The 25332-nt window shown below is 32.9% G+C and overlaps 1 protein-coding gene across 1 annotated transcript in view; it reads right to left on the reverse strand.

Annotated features, from left to right (window-relative positions):
• Positions 1-229: 229 nt before the first annotated feature.
• Positions 230-25332, reverse strand: part of LOC126878808 (uncharacterized) — a 47395-nt gene continuing 22292 nt past the window's right edge. The window contains exons 4-5 of the mRNA XM_050641716.1: positions 15524-15577; positions 230-3676 (exon numbers count right to left, since the gene is read on the reverse strand). Coding sequence (XP_050497673.1) covers positions 3120-3676; positions 15524-15577 — 611 coding nt within the window. The 3' untranslated portion in view covers positions 230-3119. The remainder of the gene's footprint in view (positions 3677-15523; positions 15578-25332) is intronic.

Here is a 25332-nt window from a genome sequence, read left to right on the forward strand (position 1 = left end):
AGAACTCTTCAATAACACCTGAAATACTGCTTGCACTGTTACTTGAAATCTGCAAGTTTGTTACACAAGAATCCAGTTTCCAGTTTCATTTCTCTGTAATATTCATCACCTACGTCCTGAATCTTATTTTCGGTAATGACCTAATTATTCTGAATCTTATTTTCGGTCTTATTTTCGGATTGGGAAATTGTAACCAAATGTGTGAAAATTAATTTAGAAATGGGGTAAATACTATTAAAAAGCAAATTTTATTTTAGTCATAACAAAATGTTGAAATATAACAAAAATCTACTAAACAATATTACCTACTAGAATATTTTAAAAAATATCAAAAATCTACCAAAAAAGTAGAAATCTCCAAAATGTGGCAACGCTGTTAAGGAGAATGCTACACTTTTGACACTGGTCACATGACCTCTCTGTCACCCAATAAGAGGGTGCGTTTTAAAATGGTTGGGATAATCATCGCGGCCGGGCTTGGTTGGCGATTGGACTTCTAAGTTGTCTTATCGGTCTAGGGTTGGTAATAAGGTATTTTTTTTAGTAATAAGGTAATATTGTTTAATGCACCATTTTGGTTTTACTTGAGATTTTTGGGATGTAAAGAAAATGAAAATACAGAATATAAAAAATGATACCTTTTTCTGATACCTTTAAAAGCACCATCAATACATTAAATTTATACAGAACATCTTTAACATAAATTTTAACTTTTATATTAAAATTTGATTTTATTTAATTTGCATATTTTTTGTCAAAAATGTCGTAAAAAAGTAGCGCGTGTGTTTTTTAAAGGTGAAATATCCATATTTGACGGTAATCTGAGATGCGTTTATAAATTTTCAGATCAGGTAATTTTGTTTAAGTCCTTTATGTATTTATATAAATTTAAATACCTAATACGATGTCAAAATAGTTACCATTTTGGTTTTCGCATTCACCATACAGGTGTTAAAAATATAGGTAAAAAAACATAACTAGTCTGACTCCTTGAGCAACCATTGCACGCGTCGCTTCAGTTGTCTTATGCAACGCTTACGAAACGATGTTGCTTCATAGGAGGTTGCCTAGGCAACGTCAAGACAACTCAAAAATCGTCCACCAAATTAGTGCAGAATAGGGTCGTCTTCTAGGCAATAACAACGTTGTAACAAAACGTTGCCACGCGGTAGACAACGTTGTTGCGTCGACAAATTGCTACTTGGGAGCAGCCAGGACCAATAGGTCATTATGGATGTAAGTCACTGAAATAAAGATTTGACATGTAAGTTGCAGGGTTTTTCCATCTACTTTCACATTTTATCTTTTCTTGCTAAAACGCCTCGGTTTTGGGTCAGCTGACACATCATTTGTTAATAAGCTTTGGAACACCTAACTAAATAAAAAACAGCCATGCTAAAATGATCCGGTCAAATTTGACACTACCTCCCGGGCTATTGACATACTAAATCACAGATCCAATAATTTTTATCCAATAAACATATCGGTGCCGATCGACCTTATATCGTATCTTAGACTAGTCGTGCAGCAAGACAATCAAGCATTAGGTATGGCTAGTGTGACCAACTAGCCCGAAAAATCCGGGACATGGCCCGAATTACGAAGTCGTGTCCCGGCGTCCCGGACCAGGCTCCCGGGCCATCCGAATTTTCAATGTTTTGGTAAAATTCTATTTTGAAATTTTGAATATTCTTCTAAGAATTCATATCAAACTGAATTGGTAGGACGAAAAAAGTCGACAATTTCGAGAGTGTAATATTAAGATCAATGCTCGGGATGAGGCTTACAGATAAAAAAAACAAATAAATGGATTAGAAACAAAACCAAAGTAAAAGACGCAGGAGAACATGCTGCCAAATTAAAATAGAGCTTCGCAGGACACAATGCCCGACTGAAGGATAAAAGATGGACTCATTAAATACAACAATGGAGACCGTGGTTAGGAAGAAGAAGCAAAGGAAGGCCACAAATGAGATGGGCTGATGACATAAAGAACTTTGGAGGACACAACTGGAAACACGTCGCGCAAAATAGACAACACTGGATTGAATTGGGGGAGGCCTATGTCCAAAGTTGGATTTCTGAAGGCTGAAGAAGAAGAAGAATATTAATACCACATCCAAAACGCTGCATATCGTGGTATTTGGTATTATAGTTCTACAAAAACTCAAACTGTGAACTTTTTTTTCGTTTCTGTATTGTAATTATCGTTATTATCATTACAACCAATTATTGTGGCTTAACCCCATTAAAAATATCATTGTCAACATAAAAATGTTTAATAAATAAAATGATAATATTATGAAAGTTCTATATTAAAAAAAAATGGCCCGATTTTCATTGAAAAGTCCCGGATTTCAGGTATTTTTTTCAGCCGTGTCCCGAATTTGACTAAATAGCAGTTGGTCACACTAGGTATGGCGATATATTGGAAAAGTACTACAATCGGTTTTATATCCCTACCTACAAACCATTCCAACATTTCAAAGGCGATCTTTCACGAGAGGATTTCGCAAGACCTCATATTGCCCGTGAAACTATGGAGTTCATACAAGAATCTGGTCTAGAGACTTTAAAGAGCAATTAAGATCAGCCGATTTGTCACCCTTCGAACATGTGTGGGATATGGTAGGTCGAAAACTAAATTGATTGCTACGTCCCCAGCAGACTCAGAGGACCTGTGGCATGCCATAAGACGAATCTGGATGAGTACTCCGCAATATGGTTTGGATCACTTAATTCGATCAATGTCCCATAGAGTAACTGAGTGTATAAAAATCAAGAAAGAGCCACTCATTATTATTTTTTTAACGAAAATGGCGTTGCAAATTTGTTTATAATGTCATCAAATATTAAGAATACATATTATAATGTATTCATCGATAAATAAATATTTTTTAAAAATTGCATTTCGAGGTGTTGCATTTTTTTGGGCCATCGGTATATATAAAATTTCTATTAAAACCATTGTTATATTAAATCCTTTTCGAAAAAGACCTAGTATAACAACCTTAAAAGTAGTACGAAATGAAATGTTGACTCTATCCCCTTTCTATAATCAAAATCATTATAATACTGTTGAAAAACCCGACTGCAAGTTAAAATGAAACAAATTACATTTAACGTAAATTGGAGAACCTAGAATCAATCAGAATACCTGTCATTTCAGGAATAACATGACTAGCTATTATTTTCTCCCCAGAATAATATTCTTTTAGAGCTTGTATCCCTTGTTGAATTTCCTCATTGAGCTGTAACTTAAACCTTTTAATATTTGAATTCACAGCACGATTATTTTTTACTTGTATTTTAAAGTTAGGTACTTTTCGTTTTAATCGAATTACTGGACGATTCCCTGTTGAACCTGTAGCCTGTAGCTGTAGTCTCTGTTGTTCTCTGATTCTATTTAAACGCAGCTGTGCTAAATTCCTTGGTACACGTCTTCTCAGAATAGTATTACGGAGGGTAACGTTTTTGTTAGGTGTGGAAGTATCAATACCAGAGGATGGCAATTTACCTATTCTTTGTTTAACAGGTCGCTTTTGAAGGCGTATCAGGGGACTAACACCTGAAGTGCCACTTTTTTTGTAATAACGTTCCTGTGCTCTTTTTATCCTTTCTGAATGTTCTTTTATTGGTTCCAGATTCTTCTTAACGGCATTTGTCTTAATGACATCTAAAATATAAATATGCTTCATTATTTTAAAATACAAATCAACATCTAAATTGAAATTAATACAAAAGTACATTAACAATGTTTTGATAAATCGCCTATTGTTCCCTAATATCATATTTCTAATTTTAATAAATATATATTATGCTGTAGCATTCAATTTTCCCAGAAATAACAGCCCTCAACATTTTTGATTTTTGATAGTGCCACTCATAATATTTAGTAGACTCTGGTTAACTCTGGTTATTGCCACTAGCGCTAGCTTTTCATCTCATCCTATAATTAATTTTGTCTGGGTGTGAAAATATTTAAACATACTTAGCATTTCCCACGAAACCGACTGCGTATTATAAACTCAGCTACATTTCTTTTTAACACTTTGTCTGCCATGTGTATATCTGAATATCTGAATATACACAGTGGCTGAGCTCAAACCGCCATGTTTATATTTACATACAGAGTGAGCTTTATGTATGGAAACCCTCAATTATCTCGGAAACGGCTTGCACAATTTTTATAGATTTTGGTGGGTAAGGGTTTTCTGATGCGGCTGATATTATAGTGGTAATTAAATTGTAGTCAGATCTTACAATTTTCTGGAAATCTAATAAACTTTGTTATTTCAATGTAAATGAAACACCCTGTATTTTTTTGCGTTTTGAAGTCCTTAAGAAATACTGATTATTTTTCATGTTATCTTCCCTATACCTTCTGCGTAACGTGCCCTATTAAGTCCCCTTGACGTTGGCGATTAACATGGCGAAACTGTCTCTGTCTCGAGCTATTCTAAATAGGTGTTCTGCTTTCTTTATTCCTGTCCACTCCCGGATATTCTTCAACCAAGAGGCCTGCTTTCTACCAATTCCTCTGCGTCCTTCGATTTTACCCATCATAATAAGTTGAAGAATATTATACCGGTCTCCCCTTACTACGTGTCCAAAATAGGCCATCTTTCTATATTTGATGTTATCAAGCAGCTCGCGGGTAGCATTTGCTCTCTTAAGGACTATGTAACATTTGTCAGCATAGCCGTCCATGGTATTTTCAGAATACGTCTGTGCAGCCACATTTCAAAGGCCTCCAAACGGTTAATGGTGGATATTTTTAATGTCCATGCTTCGACACCATACAAGAGGACTGACCAAATGTAGCACTTAATCATGCGCTTTCGAAGTTGAAGTTGCAAGGTATCATTACAGAAGAATGACCTCATTTTTAAAAATGTCGTGCGGGCTATCTCGATTCTACATTTTATCTCTTTATCTGGATCTAGTTGTTCAGTAATATGGCAACCAAGATATTTAAAACTGGGTACTCTTTGAATTATATGACCATCAACATATAACCGTGAATCTTGATGGGCCAAACGGCTAAATACCATGAATTTTGTTTTTGAACAGTTTATATTTAGGCCAAACTCTCTTCCCACTGTGTCAATGGCATTTAAAAGGTGTTGTAATCCATTCATATCATCACTTAAAATAACTGTATCGTCTGCATATCTGATTGTATTTATCAGAATTCCATTAACCTTCACACCCCATTCCAAATTATGCCGCGTCCTTAAATATTCTATCTGAATACAAATTTAACAACAGTGGGGACAGTATACAACCCTGTCTGACACCTTTTGTATTTTGCATATTTCTGTTTATTTTCCAATTATGCAAGCTGTCGCTGTTTGACGCCAGTATAATTTTTCTATGATTCGTACATCTTGACTATCAACTCCTTTATCCTTTAATATTTTAATTAATTTGTGATGTTGTACTCCATCAAAGGCCTTCTCATAGTCAATAAATACAGCAAAGACGTAGTTCCTTTGATCTCGGCATTTCTGCAATAACACATTTAGTGCAAAGAGTGCGTCCCGGGTTCCCAGTCCATTTCTGAAGCCAAATTGTGTTTCATCCTGGTCTTCTTCACATTTATCTCTGATTCTACTGTGGATGATACGTAGAAAGATTTTCAAGGTGTGGCTCATAAGGCTTATCATTCTATAGTCGTTACAGTTTTTCGGACGTTGTAGCGACTATAGAATGATAAGCCTTATGAGCCACACCTTGAAAATATTATCTATCCCTATACCTAAATGCCATAATTTCGGAGTTAATAATATTTCTAACCGTGAACCTGTCCGGCCTGTCCCTTAAAATTAGTTTTTTTATCCATACCCGCCAACTATCTTTCCCGCCAACAACGCAGCAACGAAACAATAAGTTGCCCAAAACGAGTCCGTTAGCAACCTATGCCAAGAGCACACCGCAAACTAAGAGCTCCTGACAATGTAGTTTTTCGTCTGTTTCTCAACAAATCTAACCAAAAAATTAGTGTCTATGGCCATAGCAACTTGGCCGAAGTGATTAGTGCCAAATGTTAACTCAAACATAGCTGGATCTATTGTAAGTAAAAAGATAATATGTAATATTAGTTGATCACCTATCATCAAAGTCGCGGTGTTGCCATTGCATCTGAACGGTTTGCTGTTCCAACTAGTTAAACTCTACGCGGTATAAACTGTCTCACAATTAAACTTCTAATTTAAACATATATATTATTCTCACTTCTATCTATCTCTATCTATTCTATATATCTATTCTATTCACTATGTCTCACTTAATCTTCTATTCATTTAACTCTTCAATATACATATTTTTATTGTTCTATAAACAACATTCTGTTTAATTACCTACCAACCATCCCTATCCCTTGTAAAGAGCAATCCTTACAGGTGCTGGATTCCCGGCTGGTCCTTCGAGAAAAAGAAAAAGAAGAATTCCCAAAACCTGTGTGCGAAAACCGAACATTGAACCAGCCGAGTTCGCTACGGCGAGCTTCTTGATCGCACAGTTATTGCTAAATTTATTTAAAAAGAAATTAAACAAATTATAAAAATCAATGTTTTCGGCCCGGGTAGACATTATTTTACGTTCTTTAGATCATTGGGAATAAAAAAGCTCTTGTAATTTTTTTCTAAAGTTAATCGGTTTCGAGTTTCAAACTAAAAGTAAACAATTTAAAACTGAAAAAATCTATAGACAAATAGAATTCTATTTTGCTGACGTCACAAAATAGAATTTAATAATGGGAGAATCGACGGTTGCTATACAACGTGACGTCACTAAAATAGAATTCTATTTGGCGTGCTCCCTCACCTGGTTTGAATGTAACCTTTGATCTCGTATATTGTGATGTATATCACGAAACGTTCTCAGATTGTTCACACAAATAAGGAGTATGTTTAATTGTTTTGAATACACAGTTTTATTATTTTACATATATTATCTTATTGTAAGTTGGCAACAAGTGACAAGACAGTGACACAAAGGGTGAGGGCTTGTGAGATCCTTTTACCTTAGCTTAGATGTTGTTGTATAAATAATAACCGCTATCACAATAAAAACAATAAGATGGTATGTACATGGACGTGATAATAATAGTTTAAAACAAGTTATATCGTTTATATATACTTCCAATATATTATATATCTCCCATATACCGGGTATATATCCCCCATTTTAACTGCCTGTAACTTCTAAACGGCTTAAGGTAGAAATATGCGGTTTTCGATGAAATGTTTTATTTTAGTAAAAGTTTTGTCTGAATGGATTGAATTTTTTATAACGCTTTCAAATACGAAAAAAAAATGGCGGAATTTTGAAAAAAACGTTGACTTTTTTAATGGAACACCCAGTATATTTTTTTGTAAATTGAAAGAAAGGTCATTCACCTATCCAGTGATGTAAAGTTTTTCAAAATCGGTTGTCAAATCACTGAGTAATTAATTTTTAAAATGAGCGGTGCAACGTGGATATCACATACCTAAATAACATAACTAAGCAAAATGATATTATGTTATGTGATTTCCACATGGCATCTTTCATTTTAAAAATTATTTGCTAAGTCATTTGACAACCGATTTTAAAAAATTTAATATCGCTGGATAGGTAAATGACCGTTTTTTCAAGCTACAAAAAAATATACTGGGTGTTTCAATAAAAAAGTCAACAACGTTTTTTTCCAAAAATCCGCCATTTTTAATTTAAAAGCGACATAAAAATGGTCATTTACCTAAAAACTTGAAAAAACGGCCATTTCCCTATCCAACGATATAAATTTTTTTAAAATCGGTGATCAAATGACTGAGCAATTAATTTTTAAAATGAGAGATGCAATGTGGAAATCACATATCATAATATCAATTTGCTTAGTTATGTTATTTAGGTATGTGATATCCACGTTGCACCTCTCATTTTAAAAATTAATTAGTCAGTGATTTGACAACCGATTTTGAAAAACTTTATATCGCTGGATAGGTGAATGACCTTTCTTTCAATTTACAAAAAAATATACTGGGTGTTCCATTAAAAAAAAGTCAACAACTTTTTTTTTTTAAATCCGTCATTTTTGTTATCGTATTTGAAAGCGATATAAAAAATTCAGTCCATTCAGACAAAACTTTTACTAAAATAAAACATTTCAGCGAAAACCGCACATTTCTATCTTGAGCCGTTTAGAAGTTATAGGCAGTTAAAATGGGGGAAAATATAAGTGGACACCCGGTATAACATGGTCCAGGTGTAGTGTTTACCGAGAACAAATATAATAATGGAAAGTTTTAAGTTCTTCAGTAGAATTCAGAAACCTGGATAAACTTTTGATCAATTTGTCACAGATTTGAGAGTCCAAGCCAAATTATGTGAATTTGGAGAACAAGAAGGTTGATGCGGGATAGAATAGTTAAAGAAGTAGATGATAATGCTTTACAAGAAATACTGCTAGGATAAATAGATTTAAATTTATGAAAAACAATAGAAACGTGCAGGCTTCAGAAGCAGGCAAAACTTTTACAAGAAAAATAGGCAAATGCAGTCAGAAAAAGGAATTCCCAGGTAGAGAATTACCCAAAAGGAAGAACTTTTAACTGAGTTTTTTTGTGTGGAGATTTTTAATTTTAATATACCTATGTATATATATTTTTTTATTTAGAAAGTACAGCCGCATCCACCTTGATGGTGATTAGCGGCGGCTACAGAATACAATGCTAAATTCTATAAAATATTCCTGTGGATTTTAGAAATTTTGTAATATTGTCCGTTGAACAATTAGTGCCCAATAAATTACTTATACAGTTAGGCATGTTAACCATGGCGCGATAAGTGGCAAAACGGGGGCATACAATTAAAAAGTGATTAACAGTAATTTGTACATTACATATTTCACATACAGGTGGATCGCTTTTAGACAGTAAATATTAATGAGTAAGTCTCGTGTGTCCAATTCTCAATCGAGTTATCACCAGCTGTTCTCTTATGTTACGAGTTGACGGTTCCCAGGCTGTAATGTCATTTTTAATTAGTCTCAGTGAAGTTTGAGACGATTGCCATTCGTTTTTCCACTTGCACAAAACACGATTCTTAAAGTAAGCTTTTATATCACTCGCGGTATTTCGACACTCATCTTTTTCTATATCGGCACATACGGCAATTTCACTCGCGCACTGGTCAGCTTTTTCGTTGCCTGCAATGCCAATGTGGAATGGTATCCATATAAATCTGATTCGTCTAGCGTTTTCTTGAGCTTGCATCAGTTCGAATTTAATGTGTTTCTCAATAGGAGCTTTGGGATAGATCTGCTTAAGGGTTTGAAGAGCGCTTAGTGAGTCACTTAAGATAACTGAATTAGAAATGTCATTAGAATTGATATGCATGATAGCTTTGAGCACTGCATAGAGCTCAGCAGAGAAAATCGAGAAGTAGGATGGGAGACGAAATTGATAAGTATTGCTTGGGGTAACGAAAGCAGCACCTACTCCTCTCTCACACTTTGATGCGTCTGTAAAGATTTTGTAACAATACTCATAATTCTCTTTGAGAACTAAATCTAGATGGTGCTGGATCTCTGCATGACTATTAATATGTTTGTCGAATTGGGTTAGCGCAGTACTTATATTGGGAATATTAATTAACCAAGGTCAGGGGTTTTTAATATTGATTGGAAGAATATCTGGGAATTCGACGTCGAGACATCTCAAGTAACACCGTACTCGCTCGTAGTAAGGTTTGTGTTTAGGACTATTGGTAAAGAGATTTATATATTTAGTAGTGAATGTGTTATTGATAAGAGGTTTGTTTACGTTTGAAGCTATTGACGTTGCATGTGACAGAGTTAAGGAAGTTCGTCGATGATATAAGGAAGGCTCTCCACTTTCACTATATAAACTTTCTACAGGTGATGTTCGGAATGCACCAAGAGATAGTCTAAGTGCTGTATTGTGTACAGAGTCTAGCTGTTTCAATAATTTGGGGGATGCAGAGGCGTAGGCAATTGATCCATAATCTAGTTTTGATCTTATTTACATTCTGTAGATAGTTAGCAGAGTGGAGCGATCAGAGCCCCAATATCTATTTGACAATGTTCTCATTAGATTAAGTTTCTTATTACAAGTCAATACTAACTGCCTAATGTGTTCTTTCCAAGTAAGCTTTTTATCAAACCACATACCTAAGAATTTCACACATGGTTTGAATGAAAGCGTTGTATTGAAAAGTTTGAGATTAGGATTATTTGTAAGGTTCTTTTTAGAGAACACCATACCTACGGTTTTTGTAACTGAGAATTGAAAGCCTGTATCGCGAGACCATTCTTCGAGATTGTGTAAAAAACTTTGGAAAACTGTTGAAATTAAATTGGTATCCTTGCCTTTTGCGTAAACGACCAAGTCATCTGCATATAAGCGTGCTTTTAAAGGTTTCATGAGGTTTCCGATTATATCATTAATGGCGATTAAGAAGAGTGTAGAGCTGATAATTGAGCCTTGGGGAATCCCATTTTTTTCCTCTTGTTTTTCGGAATAGTGGCTGTTAATTCTTACACGAAACGACCTATTCTCTAGAAAGCTCTTAATATAGAGAAGACAATTTCCACGAATATTCCACGACTGTAACTTTCTTAAGATGTTGTATCTCCAGCAGGTATTAAACGCTCTTCTTAAGTCAAAAAATACGGCAATACAATGTTGTTTCGTTGCCAGGGATTCGTGAATATCACTTTCCAGATCTAATATGTTGTCTATCCCAGATCGGTTTTGTCGAAAGCCATTTTGTTCATTTATAAGTAAGTTTGAACTTTCTAGCTGCCATATCAGCCTTGAATTGATAATTTTTTCTAATAGCTTGCCCATTGCACAAGTTAGGCTTATTGGTCTATAAGAATCAGAATCTAAACGAGATTTTTGGCTTTTGAGAAATGGAAGAATAATAGATTTTGACCAAACAGATGGGTATTAGTGCCATTGCCAGATAAAGTTAAATAATCGGAGCAAGTAATTTTTAGCAGAAGTGGGTAGGTGTTTTAAGAAAATTGTTGGAATATCGTCTGGCCCAGAACTTGTGTTTTTTAATTCATTAAGTGAGTTGTTGAGTTCTTGTAACGTAATAGGAGCGTTTAATGGGATGTTAGAATTTTCTAGAGAAAGGGTAGACTTTTCGGCTTCTAGTTTGTTTTCCAGAAATACGGGGTCGAGATTTTCATTGGAACACATCTGTTTGTAGTTTTTAGCTAATTCGTTAACAATTTCCAGCGGAGATGTGATAATTTCACTTCCAATTTTAAGACTAGATATTGGGGGTGACACTTTATGCCGGAAATTTTACAAATTTTCTTCCATACTTCTCTTACTGGAGTGGAACTGTTAATACTAGAGACACATTGTGCCCAACTGGATTTTTTGTTTGGTTTATTAAATTGACCTCTAGCCTCCATTTTTTTGTAGGTTATTTTATTTTCAAGCGTTTTATGCTTTTTAAATCTATTAAAAGCTGTTTTGCTGGCACGTACGGCTTCGCTACACTCCGAATTCCACCAAGGCACAGGGACGTGATTTTTGACGGGCTTAGTTTTGCCGATGAAGAGCTTCGCACTCTGCAAGATGACACCATTAAAAGTACTCAAAGATTCATTTATATTATCGCTCTTTACAAGATTTTCCAAAGCTTTATCTATATAGTTTTCAAATTCGTTCCACTTAGCAGAATTTATATTCCATTTGGGCAAGAAAGATATTGGACAAGGCTGACCGGAGAGATTTTTAATTAAAATAGGATGGTGGTCACTACCATAGGTATACTGGAGAACATTCCAAGAGAGACGTGGGGCAATACCTGGATCGCACAAACTTAAATCTATCACGGAGGATTCTCCAGTGCAGATGTTAAATCTTGTAGGTGACCCGTCATTTAGGAAATTTAATTGAAGATCTTGCAATACCTTTTCTAGAAGTTTTCGTCTGCGATCAGTACTCTTCGAACCCCAAATAAAATTATGACCATTAAAGTCGCCTACAATGATTCGGGGAGACGGTATCTGTTCGATAAGATTTTTTAAATCTTCATACGTAACTGAGGAACTAGATGGAATATAAACATTGCATATATACATTGGAACAGGAGCTGTAATCTCTATAATTATAGCTTCGATATTACTATTAACGGGAAAATCATTTGCAACCAAAGAATTTTTAACAAGTGTCATAACTCCACCTGAAGAATAATTATTGTCATGTACTCTTTTATAAAAACGTTAAAATATTTAGAATTATAGTTTTTTGCGACTTTAAGTTTGTTTCTTGGAGACATATTATTTCGATAGAAAATTCAGAAATAAGTTTTTGTAAGGTAGGTAGTTGATGGAAAAATCCATCTATATTCCATTGCAATAGCTTAGTGACTTTTATTATATCGAAATATAAATTTACTGATTACCCTGAGATGATTCGCCCTCGGATTCAGAGACCTCGTTTCCTAAGTGTCGTAGGATTTTCTTTCTGAGAGTGGTGATAAAACGTTTGGATGATCTATTTTGCAATTGTGGATAAACTTCAGTTAACATGTGGTGTAATCCCGTTAGGTTGGTAGTGAAATCTTGAATAATTATATCAATAGGGTTTTGCGCGCCAGTAATATTGCTAATAAGAAGGTTCAGTTGGTCAAAGTTGAGGACAAATGCGGGCGAATGATTTTCGATAAAAGTTTTGGCAGGTCCAAGATCATGTTTTTTGGATGATTTCGTTGCTACATGCTGCTCGTCGCTTTTAATCTTCTTGGCTTTAGGTTTAGGTGTAGGTACAATAAAGGGTTTTTCTGTATGACTTGTTTCTGGGGAAGTGATAACCTCATTGATACTACGTTTCGACTGAAGATCGACATTAATGGCTATGGAGGTGTCCATGGTGCTAACTTCTTGACTTTCTTCTATATTAGGATTGTTTAGATTATTTGCTGTGCTTTCTTCGATAGGAATTTGTTCGTGAGATAGAATTGTAGCTGTAGGTTGAGGCATAGTTTCGGGTGAGGAAGAAGAGATCGGTTGACTGTTATTTGAATTTGCTATTGATTCTATTTTATCGGGACAGTTTGTGGCGATGTGTCCAGACTTTTTACAGGTATAACAGGCCATAGTTTCTAAGAAAATTCGATATGTTGTATTATCGAAGTCTAAAAGGAATGAGTCGGGTAAGGAGGTATTGTGAGGACTAACGTATATTTGTCTTCTGAAGCTCAAAATATGATTGTATTCAGGAAGATTAGAACTGATTTTTAGGAAGGTAACTGGGGAGAGAAGATTAAGTCCTATTTTTTGTAAATAATCAGTTAACAAACTGTGTGGTATACTGGGACATACATACTTCTAGCTTGTACAATATTATTCTCGATTTTTATTTGTCCGTGCTTTTGCATAAATTCGTCCACCAGTTGTTTGCTTGAAAGGTACATACATATCCGATTGTTCGACAATCGAGACGAAAATATAATATTTTTTGGTTGAATTAGATTGCCCAACGGAATTAAGTAATCTTGCAGCTTCGTATTTTCTAAGGCGCTGAAGACAATCGCTTGCAGTTTCGACGGAAAAGAAGTAGAAGTTGCTAATGAATAGGTTTTATTGGTATTTGTCTGCAGTTGTTGTACATGTTGCGAGTCAGAGAGACTCTGAATGTTAGGTTCCATTTTTAAATTTAACACGAGACATGTGTTCAAAACTAATACGCACCTGACCAGTAATTAAGCAAGTAATTAAACCAGTAACAAAACTGGAATAAATTGTAGCTTATATCGTACTTTATTCATGTTATTAAATAAGAATTAGCCAAAACTGGTTTACCACGTTATACTAAACAAAAATAATACGATGGATGCACTTATTGGTATCTAATAAACTTGTCACTGAACTATTTATAAATAAACTATTACTCTTTCTGCACAAAATTTGCAATTTTGTTGAGACCAGAAATAAACACACATTTCGGTACGTCATTCAGGGCCGTACTCATGTATATGTTTTATTCAGTAAATCACTACAGTTTAAAAATAATTACTTTATTAATATTGCAAGCCCTTGTATGTATACCTCTAATATGTTATACAGTCGGAAAAATGAAAGATTACCCATGAACGATCGTATCAATCACTTATTTTGTATTTGCTGTCTTTTTCTATAACAAACGTTTGTTATTTATAGAAAAAGACAGCAAAAACAAAATAAGTGATTGATATGATACTTCATGGGTAATCTGTCATTTTCCGACTGTATATCTCCCAGATATAACAAAACTAAGGGGACTAAGCATTTTTTATCGTTGTAGAGAGTTATATGGAGTGAATGAATAAAACAACCAAATATTGTATGTCCAAAACATACTATGTTTTGTGCACTTCCAACGGACATAATAGTGTCTGTGCAAGTAGGTTTTTAGTACAAATTAGAAATACTATATTTTGGCAAGGCGGTTTAACCCATTTACAATCATTCTGGACTTACAATAATTATGCAGAACATTCATATGACATAAATGACCCTACTGAATATTCTTATGTTGTTATCTTAAAATCAGCAAAAAGTGGACATACTATGTTTGTGCTAAACCACCCACATGTAAAACATTGGTAGTACTTATGTAATATAATCCAGAACAAGTTGATAAAAACAAACTAATAAAAAAAAGATAATTTATTTTGCCGCTGAGATGTGAATATATTATTTAATAATCTATTGATGAGTCTGCAGTTCCTATCGAGGTCAATCTCCACTTCAATAATGATTTCATTGTGTATTTACAATAAATATTGAGTTTCATTCCCTATCTTTATTAGGTAAGTCTGTGGGAACCGTATGAATATTGTTTTGCTTGCAGTTAATAAAACGTAAAAGAATAATGGCACCACCCAAAAGCAATGTTTGATTGCATTTTAATAAATTTAAGAAAGAACAATCTCGCTGTAATTTTTGCTCCAAAGTTTTAAAATCATCAGGAAATAGGTAAAACCAATTTACGCGCCAACTTAAAATAAAAACATGGCGCAGTATTTAATAAAGTAAAGGAAAGAAAAGACAGCGAGAATAGGAACAAGAGTGAAAGAGTGAAGACCATGCATCGAATATCAAGATCTATTAAATCAATCTACTTTAAAATATATAATATGTCTGAATTGTCAATATGAATGAGTCAGATAAAATTAAATTATTAGAGAGGAATTTTTTTACCAAGCAACAAAAGCAAAATTTGTTTAAATTATTAAAGTTTTGTATTTTGATAATGATTTCCGGTGTGGAAATCGAAACGTCAAATAAATTTAATTGCAAACTTAAATTGAGGCTTATTAACACAAGAATACATATACATACATAATATTTTATTATCTTCATTCAATGTATCATATGATACGATACCTATATCGATATATAATTTGATTTTGCCATCCCTATCCCTAACCAGCACATAAAATCAGAAAACGCATAACAATGTGAAATTGTTTTTAAAGTTAATTTTAAATAATATAAATAAGGTCATACCATCCAAAGACTGCAGAGTTGTAGTTTCCTCAATATCTAGGTCTATCTGGAGATCTAGAGATAATAAAATTAAAATTAGGCATATTAAACTTCGGTTATACAGTAGGCCGGGCCGATTTTTTTTTTATTTTTCTACAAGGCTAGTTGCCAAAAGTTGGAACTAGTACCTATGTATATAATCCTATGTCAAATTTTGGCAGGTTTAAAAATAATTAACCGGGCCCTCTGGCCTCTAAAAAATTTTTTTTGGTCAAATATTTTTTTTTTTTTTTATTTTTCCACAAGGCTAGTTGCCCAAAGTTGGAACTACTATTTATATAATCCAATACCAAATTTGGGCCGGTTTAAAAAAGAATTAAGCGGGCCCCTTAAAGAACTTTTTTGACAGGTGTATCTAATAGAGCTGCTGCAAAAATTACAAATGGTATTTTAGAAGATCCACATAAACTTAATTTTCAAAGATAATACAGCGCTGGTCGGCTGGTCATCGACAAAAATAAAATTCGGAGAAGAGTTAAGGAAAACAGACGGCACCTCAAGCATGAGAACAAAAATTTAAACAAGTCAACTGAAGGGCTATAATTCGATGGAAAAAAGATCAAACCATGATCTTCGAAGACTCGAGGCGAATCATGAAAACTGAAGAGCATATTATTTATATTTAGCTTTAATGGAAGGACCAGGTAGTTTATATTTTGGGCACTTAGTTCTTAGCCAGTCTAGTCAATATGGGCTGAAAAGGTCTAAATTCGGATTATAGAAACACGAGTAAATAAACCATTACAGTGGAATGTAGGTACGCCTGTAGCACGCTAATGAACTTCCCTTACGATATTTACTGCAACAACTAGATGACCGCACAAAAGGTCACTATTCATATTCTGAGCCGATTGGATCCCTTCTTTCCCATTGCGAAAAAATGCCTGTTATATATTAAATTTAAACCCATAGAAGCTGTCCTGCCTCTTGTAAATGAAAATGATCAAAGTACAGATAAACAGTATTTGTACAAACTACCTAAAGCACTGGAGATGGAATATGTTCTTAATATTTCGCATAGAGAAGTCTAGGAAAGATGGAAAATGGCACACTCACCACTCACGTTGGTTGAAGACAGCTAACCGCATTCTTAGAGTTTATGTACCTACAACTGATCCTTGTGAAAGCTTAAAGATATCTGAGTTTGTAATAAAAGTATATTATCGTATGTGGTTTAAGATAACACAGCCAAGATTGGAATATGGTGCCAAGCATCTATGGAAAGTAATGCAGGTCTCGAGAGATTTTCCTAATAATTTATTAATTATCAATAAAGTTATTCAAGACAATGCTTATTTTGCGCACTCGGAAAACATTTTAATTTTTATATTAACAGATCCACGTCAACATATTAGTGAGGTGCTGTCAGGAGAATTTTAAAATGTAGGAAAGCTGGCATAAAAATCACATTTTCAAAGTAACCCAAATCTCCAAATTTCGATGCAGAAGATTACATAGATCTCACAGACTGGATTAATAGTACTATACAGAGCCGTCTCTAACACAGCATTTTGCCGACGAGGAATTGTGAAATATGGTGAACTAAGATCCAAATTTTGACAATTTTACGTGCCATACTCAGGCGGTGGAGAGATGTGCTAAGATAATTACTGATGCGTCAATAAAAGTATGTGGTGAAGAATCTAGAGATGGTTACATTCGAGCTAAACTTGGTGCCAGAAAGAATTTCGACATTTTAAAGTAAATGTCAATACTGCGCTGCAAGAAGTAGTTAAGTAAAAATGTTGAGCAAACAAGGGTGGGTGGGTCATACTCGTCGTGTAGTTACTCATCGTGGTGAGTTCTGGGTTGAATCAATATACAGCGTGTCCAATTAAGTCGGCATCATATGGGAAACTTTTTTATTCTTAGTTTTATGAAAAAAAGTTATTCTTTATAAAAAGTTGTGCATGGTCTAAAACTTAAAATACAACCATCAGTTATCAATTTTTTTAAGCCGTATACGAGGTATGTCAAAAAATATGAATTTTACTCAAGAGTAAAGTAGCTTTATGTTTCACAATATTGAAAATTTATAATGAAAAGTTGTTTGGAATTAAGAACTATATTTTAATATGCAATTTCATCCTTCTAATTAAAAAAAAAATTGAATTTGTTTTTTAATTATGGATAACCAACATTATTTTCAGTTATTTCAATTATTATTATTAATTTTACGAAAAAAATTATTCTGTATAAAATGTTCTGCCTGGTCTAAAATCTAAAATACAACCATGTTATATCAAATGTTGTCAATTTTATACGAGGTATATAAAAATATATGAATTCGCCTAAGAGTATGTACTTAAATAAAATACCGTTATTTTTCACAATATTGAAAATTGTGATTATGTAAAGTTGTATAGACCTAAAAATCATGTTCCAATATGTAATTACATCCTTCTTATTGAAATATTCTGAACTATAAAGGTACTTTATTCTTGATCGAAATTCATCTTATTTGAGATACCTCGTATAAAATTGATCAAATTTGATATTAGACGGTTGTATTCAAGACTTTTGACCACGCAGAACCTTTTACAAGGTATACATTTTTTTCGTAAAATTAATAATAAAAGACTTATCATAATTTAAATAACTGAAAATAATGTTGGTTATCCATAAAAAAAATTCTAATTTTTTTTTCAATTAGAAGGATGAAATTTTTTTTTCAATTAGAAGGATGAAATTGCATATTAAAATATAGTTCTTAATTTCAAACAAATTTTCATTACGACAATTTTCAATATTGTGAAAAATAAAGCTACTTTACTCTTGAGTAAAATTCATATTTTTTGACATGTCGTATACGGCCTAAAAAAATTGATAACTGAGGGTTGTATTTTAAGTTTTAGACCATGCACAACTTTTTATACAGAATAACTTTTTTTCATAAAATTAAGAATAAAAAAGTTTCCCATAAGATGCCGACTTAATTGGACACGCTGTATATTAGGAAATAATGTTAAATATTTGTATAATATTTCAATGTAAAGAACCTTTCGTGCTGAATACTGATTCAAGCAAAGAGCTGCACAATTCACTGCGCATAAATAGTAAATGTGCATTGTTTACTCCTCTTTTACATTGTTAGTCCTGGGGACTGGTTAAATTTTTATAGATCATGATGAGAAGTTTTTATCGAGATATCAGCGTCGACATTCATATTTTTGTCACTAGCCCAAAATTGGGCCCCAGGGGCCCGGTCAAAAATAATTTAATTTTGCCTATGTTTGGTACACAGTATTAGGACAACCATATACATACAATATTTTTTTGTATCCCGTTTAACGTTTCTCAAAAAATTTTTTTGTCCTTTTTCGGCCCGGCCTATTATACAATGTGGGTCTAAAGCACCCTCATGCAAGATATTTTTTTTCAGAGCCATAAAAATTAAAAGTTCAATAAGTTCTGGATAACAAACTAAGAGACATGTTCATAATTTTTACTACATTTTAGAAATATAAAAATGATCAATGGGCGTCACTTTATAAAAAATTTTAAAATAGTTATACAGTGAGCTGGAATAAGTGATACCCCCCCCCCCCCTTACTAACTTATTTATTTTTAGCACATAAGCAAAACGCTCGGACTCTCGGACAGGTCGATTTTTAAAATAATCATAGTATATTATGGCATCAATGTTTCGAACTTTGCGCGATCCCTCTTCAGGTGACAGGCACACTGGTTGATTTTTTTAAATGATGTCACATCATGAGACACCTCATTTAAAATCTTTTAAAATAGTGATTACAAAAATGTATAATACATTAATTCTTTTTGAGAGCGTAGGCGCAAAATCTTGGTCAAATTATTTATAAACGCATTTACTTTTTTCGAATCCTGAGAAAACTAATAAGTATTTTTGAAAAATTTAAACACAGAATGAAAGACTACATTACTACCGAGGGCTAAAAATCCATTAGAATAAACAAAAATGTTCTTTGAATTAATTTATATTATATTATATTTGAAATTAAAAATCAGACTAAATTTTCTTTACTTCTCACCTCTGTGACTTATTAAAATAATAATCATTATAGAAGTTCTCAGGGACTCTCTTCTGTTCTCTTTTCTCACCTCTGTGACTTATTAAAATAATAATCATTATAGAAATTCTCAGGGACTTTCGACCCTCGATAATACTGTAATATTTCATTCTGCGTTTAAATTTTTCAAAAATACTTATTAGTTTTCTCAGAATTCGAAAAAAATTAATACATTTAACAAGAATTCGACCGAAATTTTGCGCCTGCGCTCTCAAAAAGGATTAAAGTATTATACATTTTTGTAATCAGTATTTCAAACGTTTTTAAATCAGGTGTCACATGATGTACTTTCCCATTTAAAAAAATCAAAGTTATGCCTGTCACCTGAAGAGGTATCGCGTAAAGTTCGAAACATGTATGCTATATTATACTATCATTATTTTAAAAATTGACCTGTCCGAGCGTTTTGCTTATGGGCTAAAAATATAAGTTAATAAGGGGGTAACACTTATTCCTGTGCACAATACTTTGTTTGAAAGCTTTCTTCAGATGTTCGACCCACTTACACAATTGAAGACCTAAGTGGAAGAAGGGGGTATGTTACAAAGCCTACCTTTTGAGATATGGGCAGTTAAAGTTTTTATTCCTCTACTTTTATCATGAAAATATTGTTTCTGTTATTTGGCTTTATTTATATTGCTACATAAGCATTCCTTTACATGTTGATAATTTGTTTTTATTTTTAGTATTTTTTCTAAAAATAAATAAAAACTGTACATACCGCCTTCTTCCATTAATTTTAGTTTGTATAACTATCCTTTATCTGAATGGATGAAGGGGGTATGTTGCATGAAATAATACTCTATAACCAGTTTTACAGAAATTTATGTAAAAATACTGGATTTGTTGTATAAAAAAGGTATATTTTAAAATACCCTAAATAAGCGTCACATTAAAACAAAACGTTTTCGGATTAATAAATCCATCATCAGTGTTTCTAAAAGCCAAAAAATAGCATGCTTGAGCCACCAAAATGTTTTGGGTAAAAACCCTTTAAATGTGAACAATTATGTTGTGTTACATGTTAATATAATAGTTTAAGGATGTTGCAGAATTGGGCAACACAGGACTCTTCCCACGTTGGAATTTTTTTTGAGAATTAAACCTAACATATTGGATTGCAACGGCCAACTCCAAGTCAAGCAATGGCCAGTTGGCCATTGCAATCCAATATGGGGTTTAATTCTCAAAAAAAAATCCAACCACGTGGGAAGAGTTCTGTGTTGCCCTGGGTAATATCCAGGCATATCTGCAACATCCTTAAACTATTATATTAACATGTAACACAACATAATTGTTCACATTTAAAGGGTTTTTACCCAAAACATTTTGGTGGCTCAGGCATGCTATTTTTTGGCTTTTAGAAACACTGAAGATGGATTTCTTAATCGGAAAACGATTTGTTTTAATGTGACCCTTATTTAGGGTATTTTAAAATATACCTTTTACAACAAATCTAGTATTTTTGTGATTTATGGTATACAGCCAGCTACAGGAAGTTGATTTTCCTCGTGGATTTTAGAAATTTATGTAAATAAACACAAAACAATCTTCTTCTTCATGTGCCGTGCTCGATTATCGAGCGTTGGCTATCAAATTGGCTATAGTAATTTTGTTGACGGCAGTTCGGAAAAGGGATGCAGAGGATCTGTTAAACCATTCTCACAGGTTTCTCCATGATGGTCTTCTTCGACCTGGCCCTTCTTCCGTCTACCTTGCCTTGTATTATTAAGGGGAACGGAGAAAAATGCTAAATTTTGACACATGTCAAAATTTTCAATGGGTTTTAAATGTTTTCATTTTTTTGGAATCCTGCGAAAACTAATAAGCGTTTTTGAAAACTTTAAACGCAGAATGAAAGACCACCTTATTACCGAGATCCGAAAGTCCCTTAGAATAAATAAAAAATTCTTTTGAATCAAATATTTGCAATTAAAAATCACTCTAAATTTCCTCTTTTATTTTCACCCCTGTAACTTATTAAAATAAACATTATAGAAGTTTTCAGGGACTTTTGGCCCTCGGTAATAGTGTAATCTTTCATTCTGCGTTTAAATTTCTCAAAAATATTTATTAGTTTTCTCATGATTCGAAAAAAATGAATACATTTAAAACACATTGAAACAAAATTTTGCATTTTGCTCCGTTCTCCTTAAATGGAGTAGGTATATTATAAAGAGTGAGTTTTATCTATGGAAAGCCTTAATTATCTCGGAAACGGCTTGCACAATTTTTTATAACTTTGGTGAGTAAGGGTTTTCTAATGCGGACGATAATATAGTGGTAATTACATTGTTATCAGATCTTCCGTTTTTCTGGAAATCTAATGAACTTTCTTATTTCAAATGGAACATCCCGTATATTTTTTGCGTTTTGAAGCTCTTAAATGCTGATTATTTTTCGTGTTACATTCCCTATACCTAAATGACAATTTCGGAGTTATTGCTACATTAAAAAAAATTAAAACAAATTATAAAAATCAATTTTTTCGGCCCGGGTAGACATTATTTTAGGTTCTGTTGATCATTGGAAACAAAAAAGGACTGTTGAAATTTTTCTCTTAAGTTAATCGTTTTCGAGTTATAAACAATTTAAACCTGAAAAACGCTGGACGGAAGGGTCGCCCGAGAACTTTATCGTACCGATCTATTATCGTTATGGTACTAGATACTGGCATTCTATAAAAATAACAAAGTTACTCGTTATTTTGATATTTTAGAAACACCTTCTGTACTTGAAAACATTTTATGGGTCTACGCATCATTAATTCCTGCATTTGAGAAAATGTTCGATGCCATATTTCGGGGACACACTATAGATGTAGTTCATTTTTCTGAGAAATTAATAATTTACAATATTTGCATTTCATTCTATTTCGATTACGCCAGTCAATGCGCGAGATTAAGAACAAGATATTATCTCCGAATTCTATATTACTGCATGGATTTTAATGAAATTTTGGGAGTAGCCCAACCTCATAATTCAAAGTCTATCCTATATACTATGGCGCTTTTATCATGGGGGAGGTTCCCACCACTTCTCAGGGGTGAAATATTTTTATTTTCGAATTACATGGAGAAAAAGAAAGATTTTTAAGAAAATTTAAAAATTCATTCTATAATTTGATCACATTTTTTACAAAAACCATTCATTTTAAACTCGCTCAACTTTTTGAAAGTAGAAATAACACTATATTAAAAGGTATTGCAAAAGAAAAACAATGCATTTAAATTATGGTGGATGGAGAGTTAAATGTATATACTTTTCATTTTTCCTTAAAGTACATTAGTCATATATTTTTTTGCACCATGGGCCTGATTCTAATTCATTTCGACAGTCGCAATTTCATTTCGACACCGCCATGACAGCCGCAGAATATAGCGATTCGTATTCATTTCGATATTAGTTCCAACTGGGGATATTAACCTTATCATGTTGAGACTGCTCAGAATTTGGGTTGGCGCTCCCGTTTATTGGAACTTGTTGATAGTCTGGGAAAATTATCGAAAAAATGCCATTTTTGGGAAAAATTATTTACCAGCTATTTTATTGCTAAAATCGAATCTTAAGATTGCATATACAGTGCGTCCATAAAGTAACGCATAAATTCATTATTTCGTAAACCAGCGACATTAATGAAAAATCCTGAAACGGGTCGATTTTTATTTTTAGATTCAGATTTTTTGGCATATATATCATACTAGTGACGTCATCCATCTGGGCGCGATGACGTAATCGATGATTTTTTTAAATGAGAATGGTCATGTGATAGCTCATTTGAAAGGGTATTCAATTCTCTATTCACTAATATAAACATTTACCTAATTATTTATACAAGGTGTTCAAAAAACATTTTTTTAATTAAAATAATTGAAACAAAAAGAAGAATGTACGTAATTTATTTAATTCAAAATACGTTTTACTGTTGTCAGAAAACAGGAAAAAAATGTTTATTTGAGAAATAAATATTGTTTTTTGCTTAAATTCAATGTTAAAGCTGCCACCCACCTGTCGCTTGGCAGTTTGAACATTTCGTTTAAGCGAAAATCAATGTTTATTTGTGAAATAAAATTTTTTTCTGTTTACTGACAGTAGTAAAATGTATTTTGAATGAAATAATTACATTATATTCTTCTTTTTGTCTCACTTATTTTAATTAAAAAATGTTTTTTGAACACACTGTATAAATAATTATGTTAATGTTTATATTCTTGGATAGAGAATTGAATACCCTTTTAAATGAGCTATCATATGACCCCTATTCTCATTTAAAAAAATCATCGATTACGTCATCACACCCAGATGGATGACTTCACTAGTATGATATATATGCCAAAAAACCGTAATTTAAAAATAAAAATCGATGTGTTTCGGGAATTTTCCTTAAAGTAACCAGTTTACGAAATAACGAATTTATGCGTTATTTTATTAGTAATATGGGGTATGACAAGTCCGCAGAAAGTGTGTTATTTTATTTATAAACAAATTAGCACTTCTAAATCTTCTTTATTTTAAAATTAGTGGTCTGTAACTCCTTAAATTTTTCCTTTGAGCCAAAAACACTCAAATAAAAATTCACCGTAATTTAGTTCTGCACAAAGTTATTTTTTTTTTCCGATTTCCTTCAACAAAAATTTTACTCAGAAAATCCGAGTTTTCCCAAAAAATCTGCAATTTTCAATTAAAATTTTAGGGAAGTACCTAATTATTTATCAATAATTAAATAATTGATGACATGAAAGATTTATTATAGTAGATTATACAGAGGGGCTAAATTATGGAATAAATTCATTTCTTTAAAACGGACGATTTTGGAGCAAAATCCCGAAAGAGGTCGATTTTTATTTTTAAATTAGAATTTTTTGGCATATATTTCTTACTAGTGACGTCATCCATCTGAGCGTGATGACGTATTCGATAATTTTGTTAATGGGAATAGGGGTCGTGTGGTAGGTCATTTGAAAGGGCGTTCAATTCTCTATTCAGTAATATAAACATTATTATCATTAGGTATTTATACAGGGTTGGCAAAAAAAATTTTTGAATTAAATTAATTGGCGCAAAAAGAAGAATGTATGTAATTTATTTAACTCAAAATACATTGTACTGCTGTCAGAAAATAGAAGAAAAGGTTTATTTCACAAATAAGCATTTCTTTTCGCTTAAATTAAATCACAAACAGCCTCCCTCCTACCTATTGGCAGTTTGAACATTTAATTTAAGCTAAAAGCAATGTTTATTTGCAAAATAAACATTTTTTTCTATTTTCTGCATGCATTCTTCTATGCGTCAATTAATATAATTCAAAAAATTTTTTGGCCTCCCTGTATAAATAATGATATTAATGTTTATAATACTGAATAGAGAATTGAACGCCTTTGTAAATGAGCTACAACACGAACCCCTATTCCTATTTAAAAAAATAATCGATTACGTCATCACGCTCGGATGGATGACGTCACTGGTTTGAAATATATGCCAAGAAATTTAATTTAAAAATAAGAATCGACCTGTTTCGGGATTTTTCTCTAAAATCGTCCATTTTAGAGAAAATGAATTTATTCCATAATTTAGCCCCTCTCTGTATATCAGGAGACCGGCGACAATCTAACCAATAGTTTAGCAATAATTAAAATGTTAATTAAAAAATTTCGGTCGAAATAATAACCAGAAAGATTATGATACACCAGAATAACTATGATTTTCGTATAAAAAAGCACT

The sequence above is a fragment of the Diabrotica virgifera genome, chromosome 1 (genome assembly GCF_917563875.1).
Source record: "Diabrotica virgifera virgifera chromosome 1, PGI_DIABVI_V3a".
NCBI classification, from domain to species: Eukaryota; Metazoa; Arthropoda; class Insecta; order Coleoptera; family Chrysomelidae; genus Diabrotica; species Diabrotica virgifera.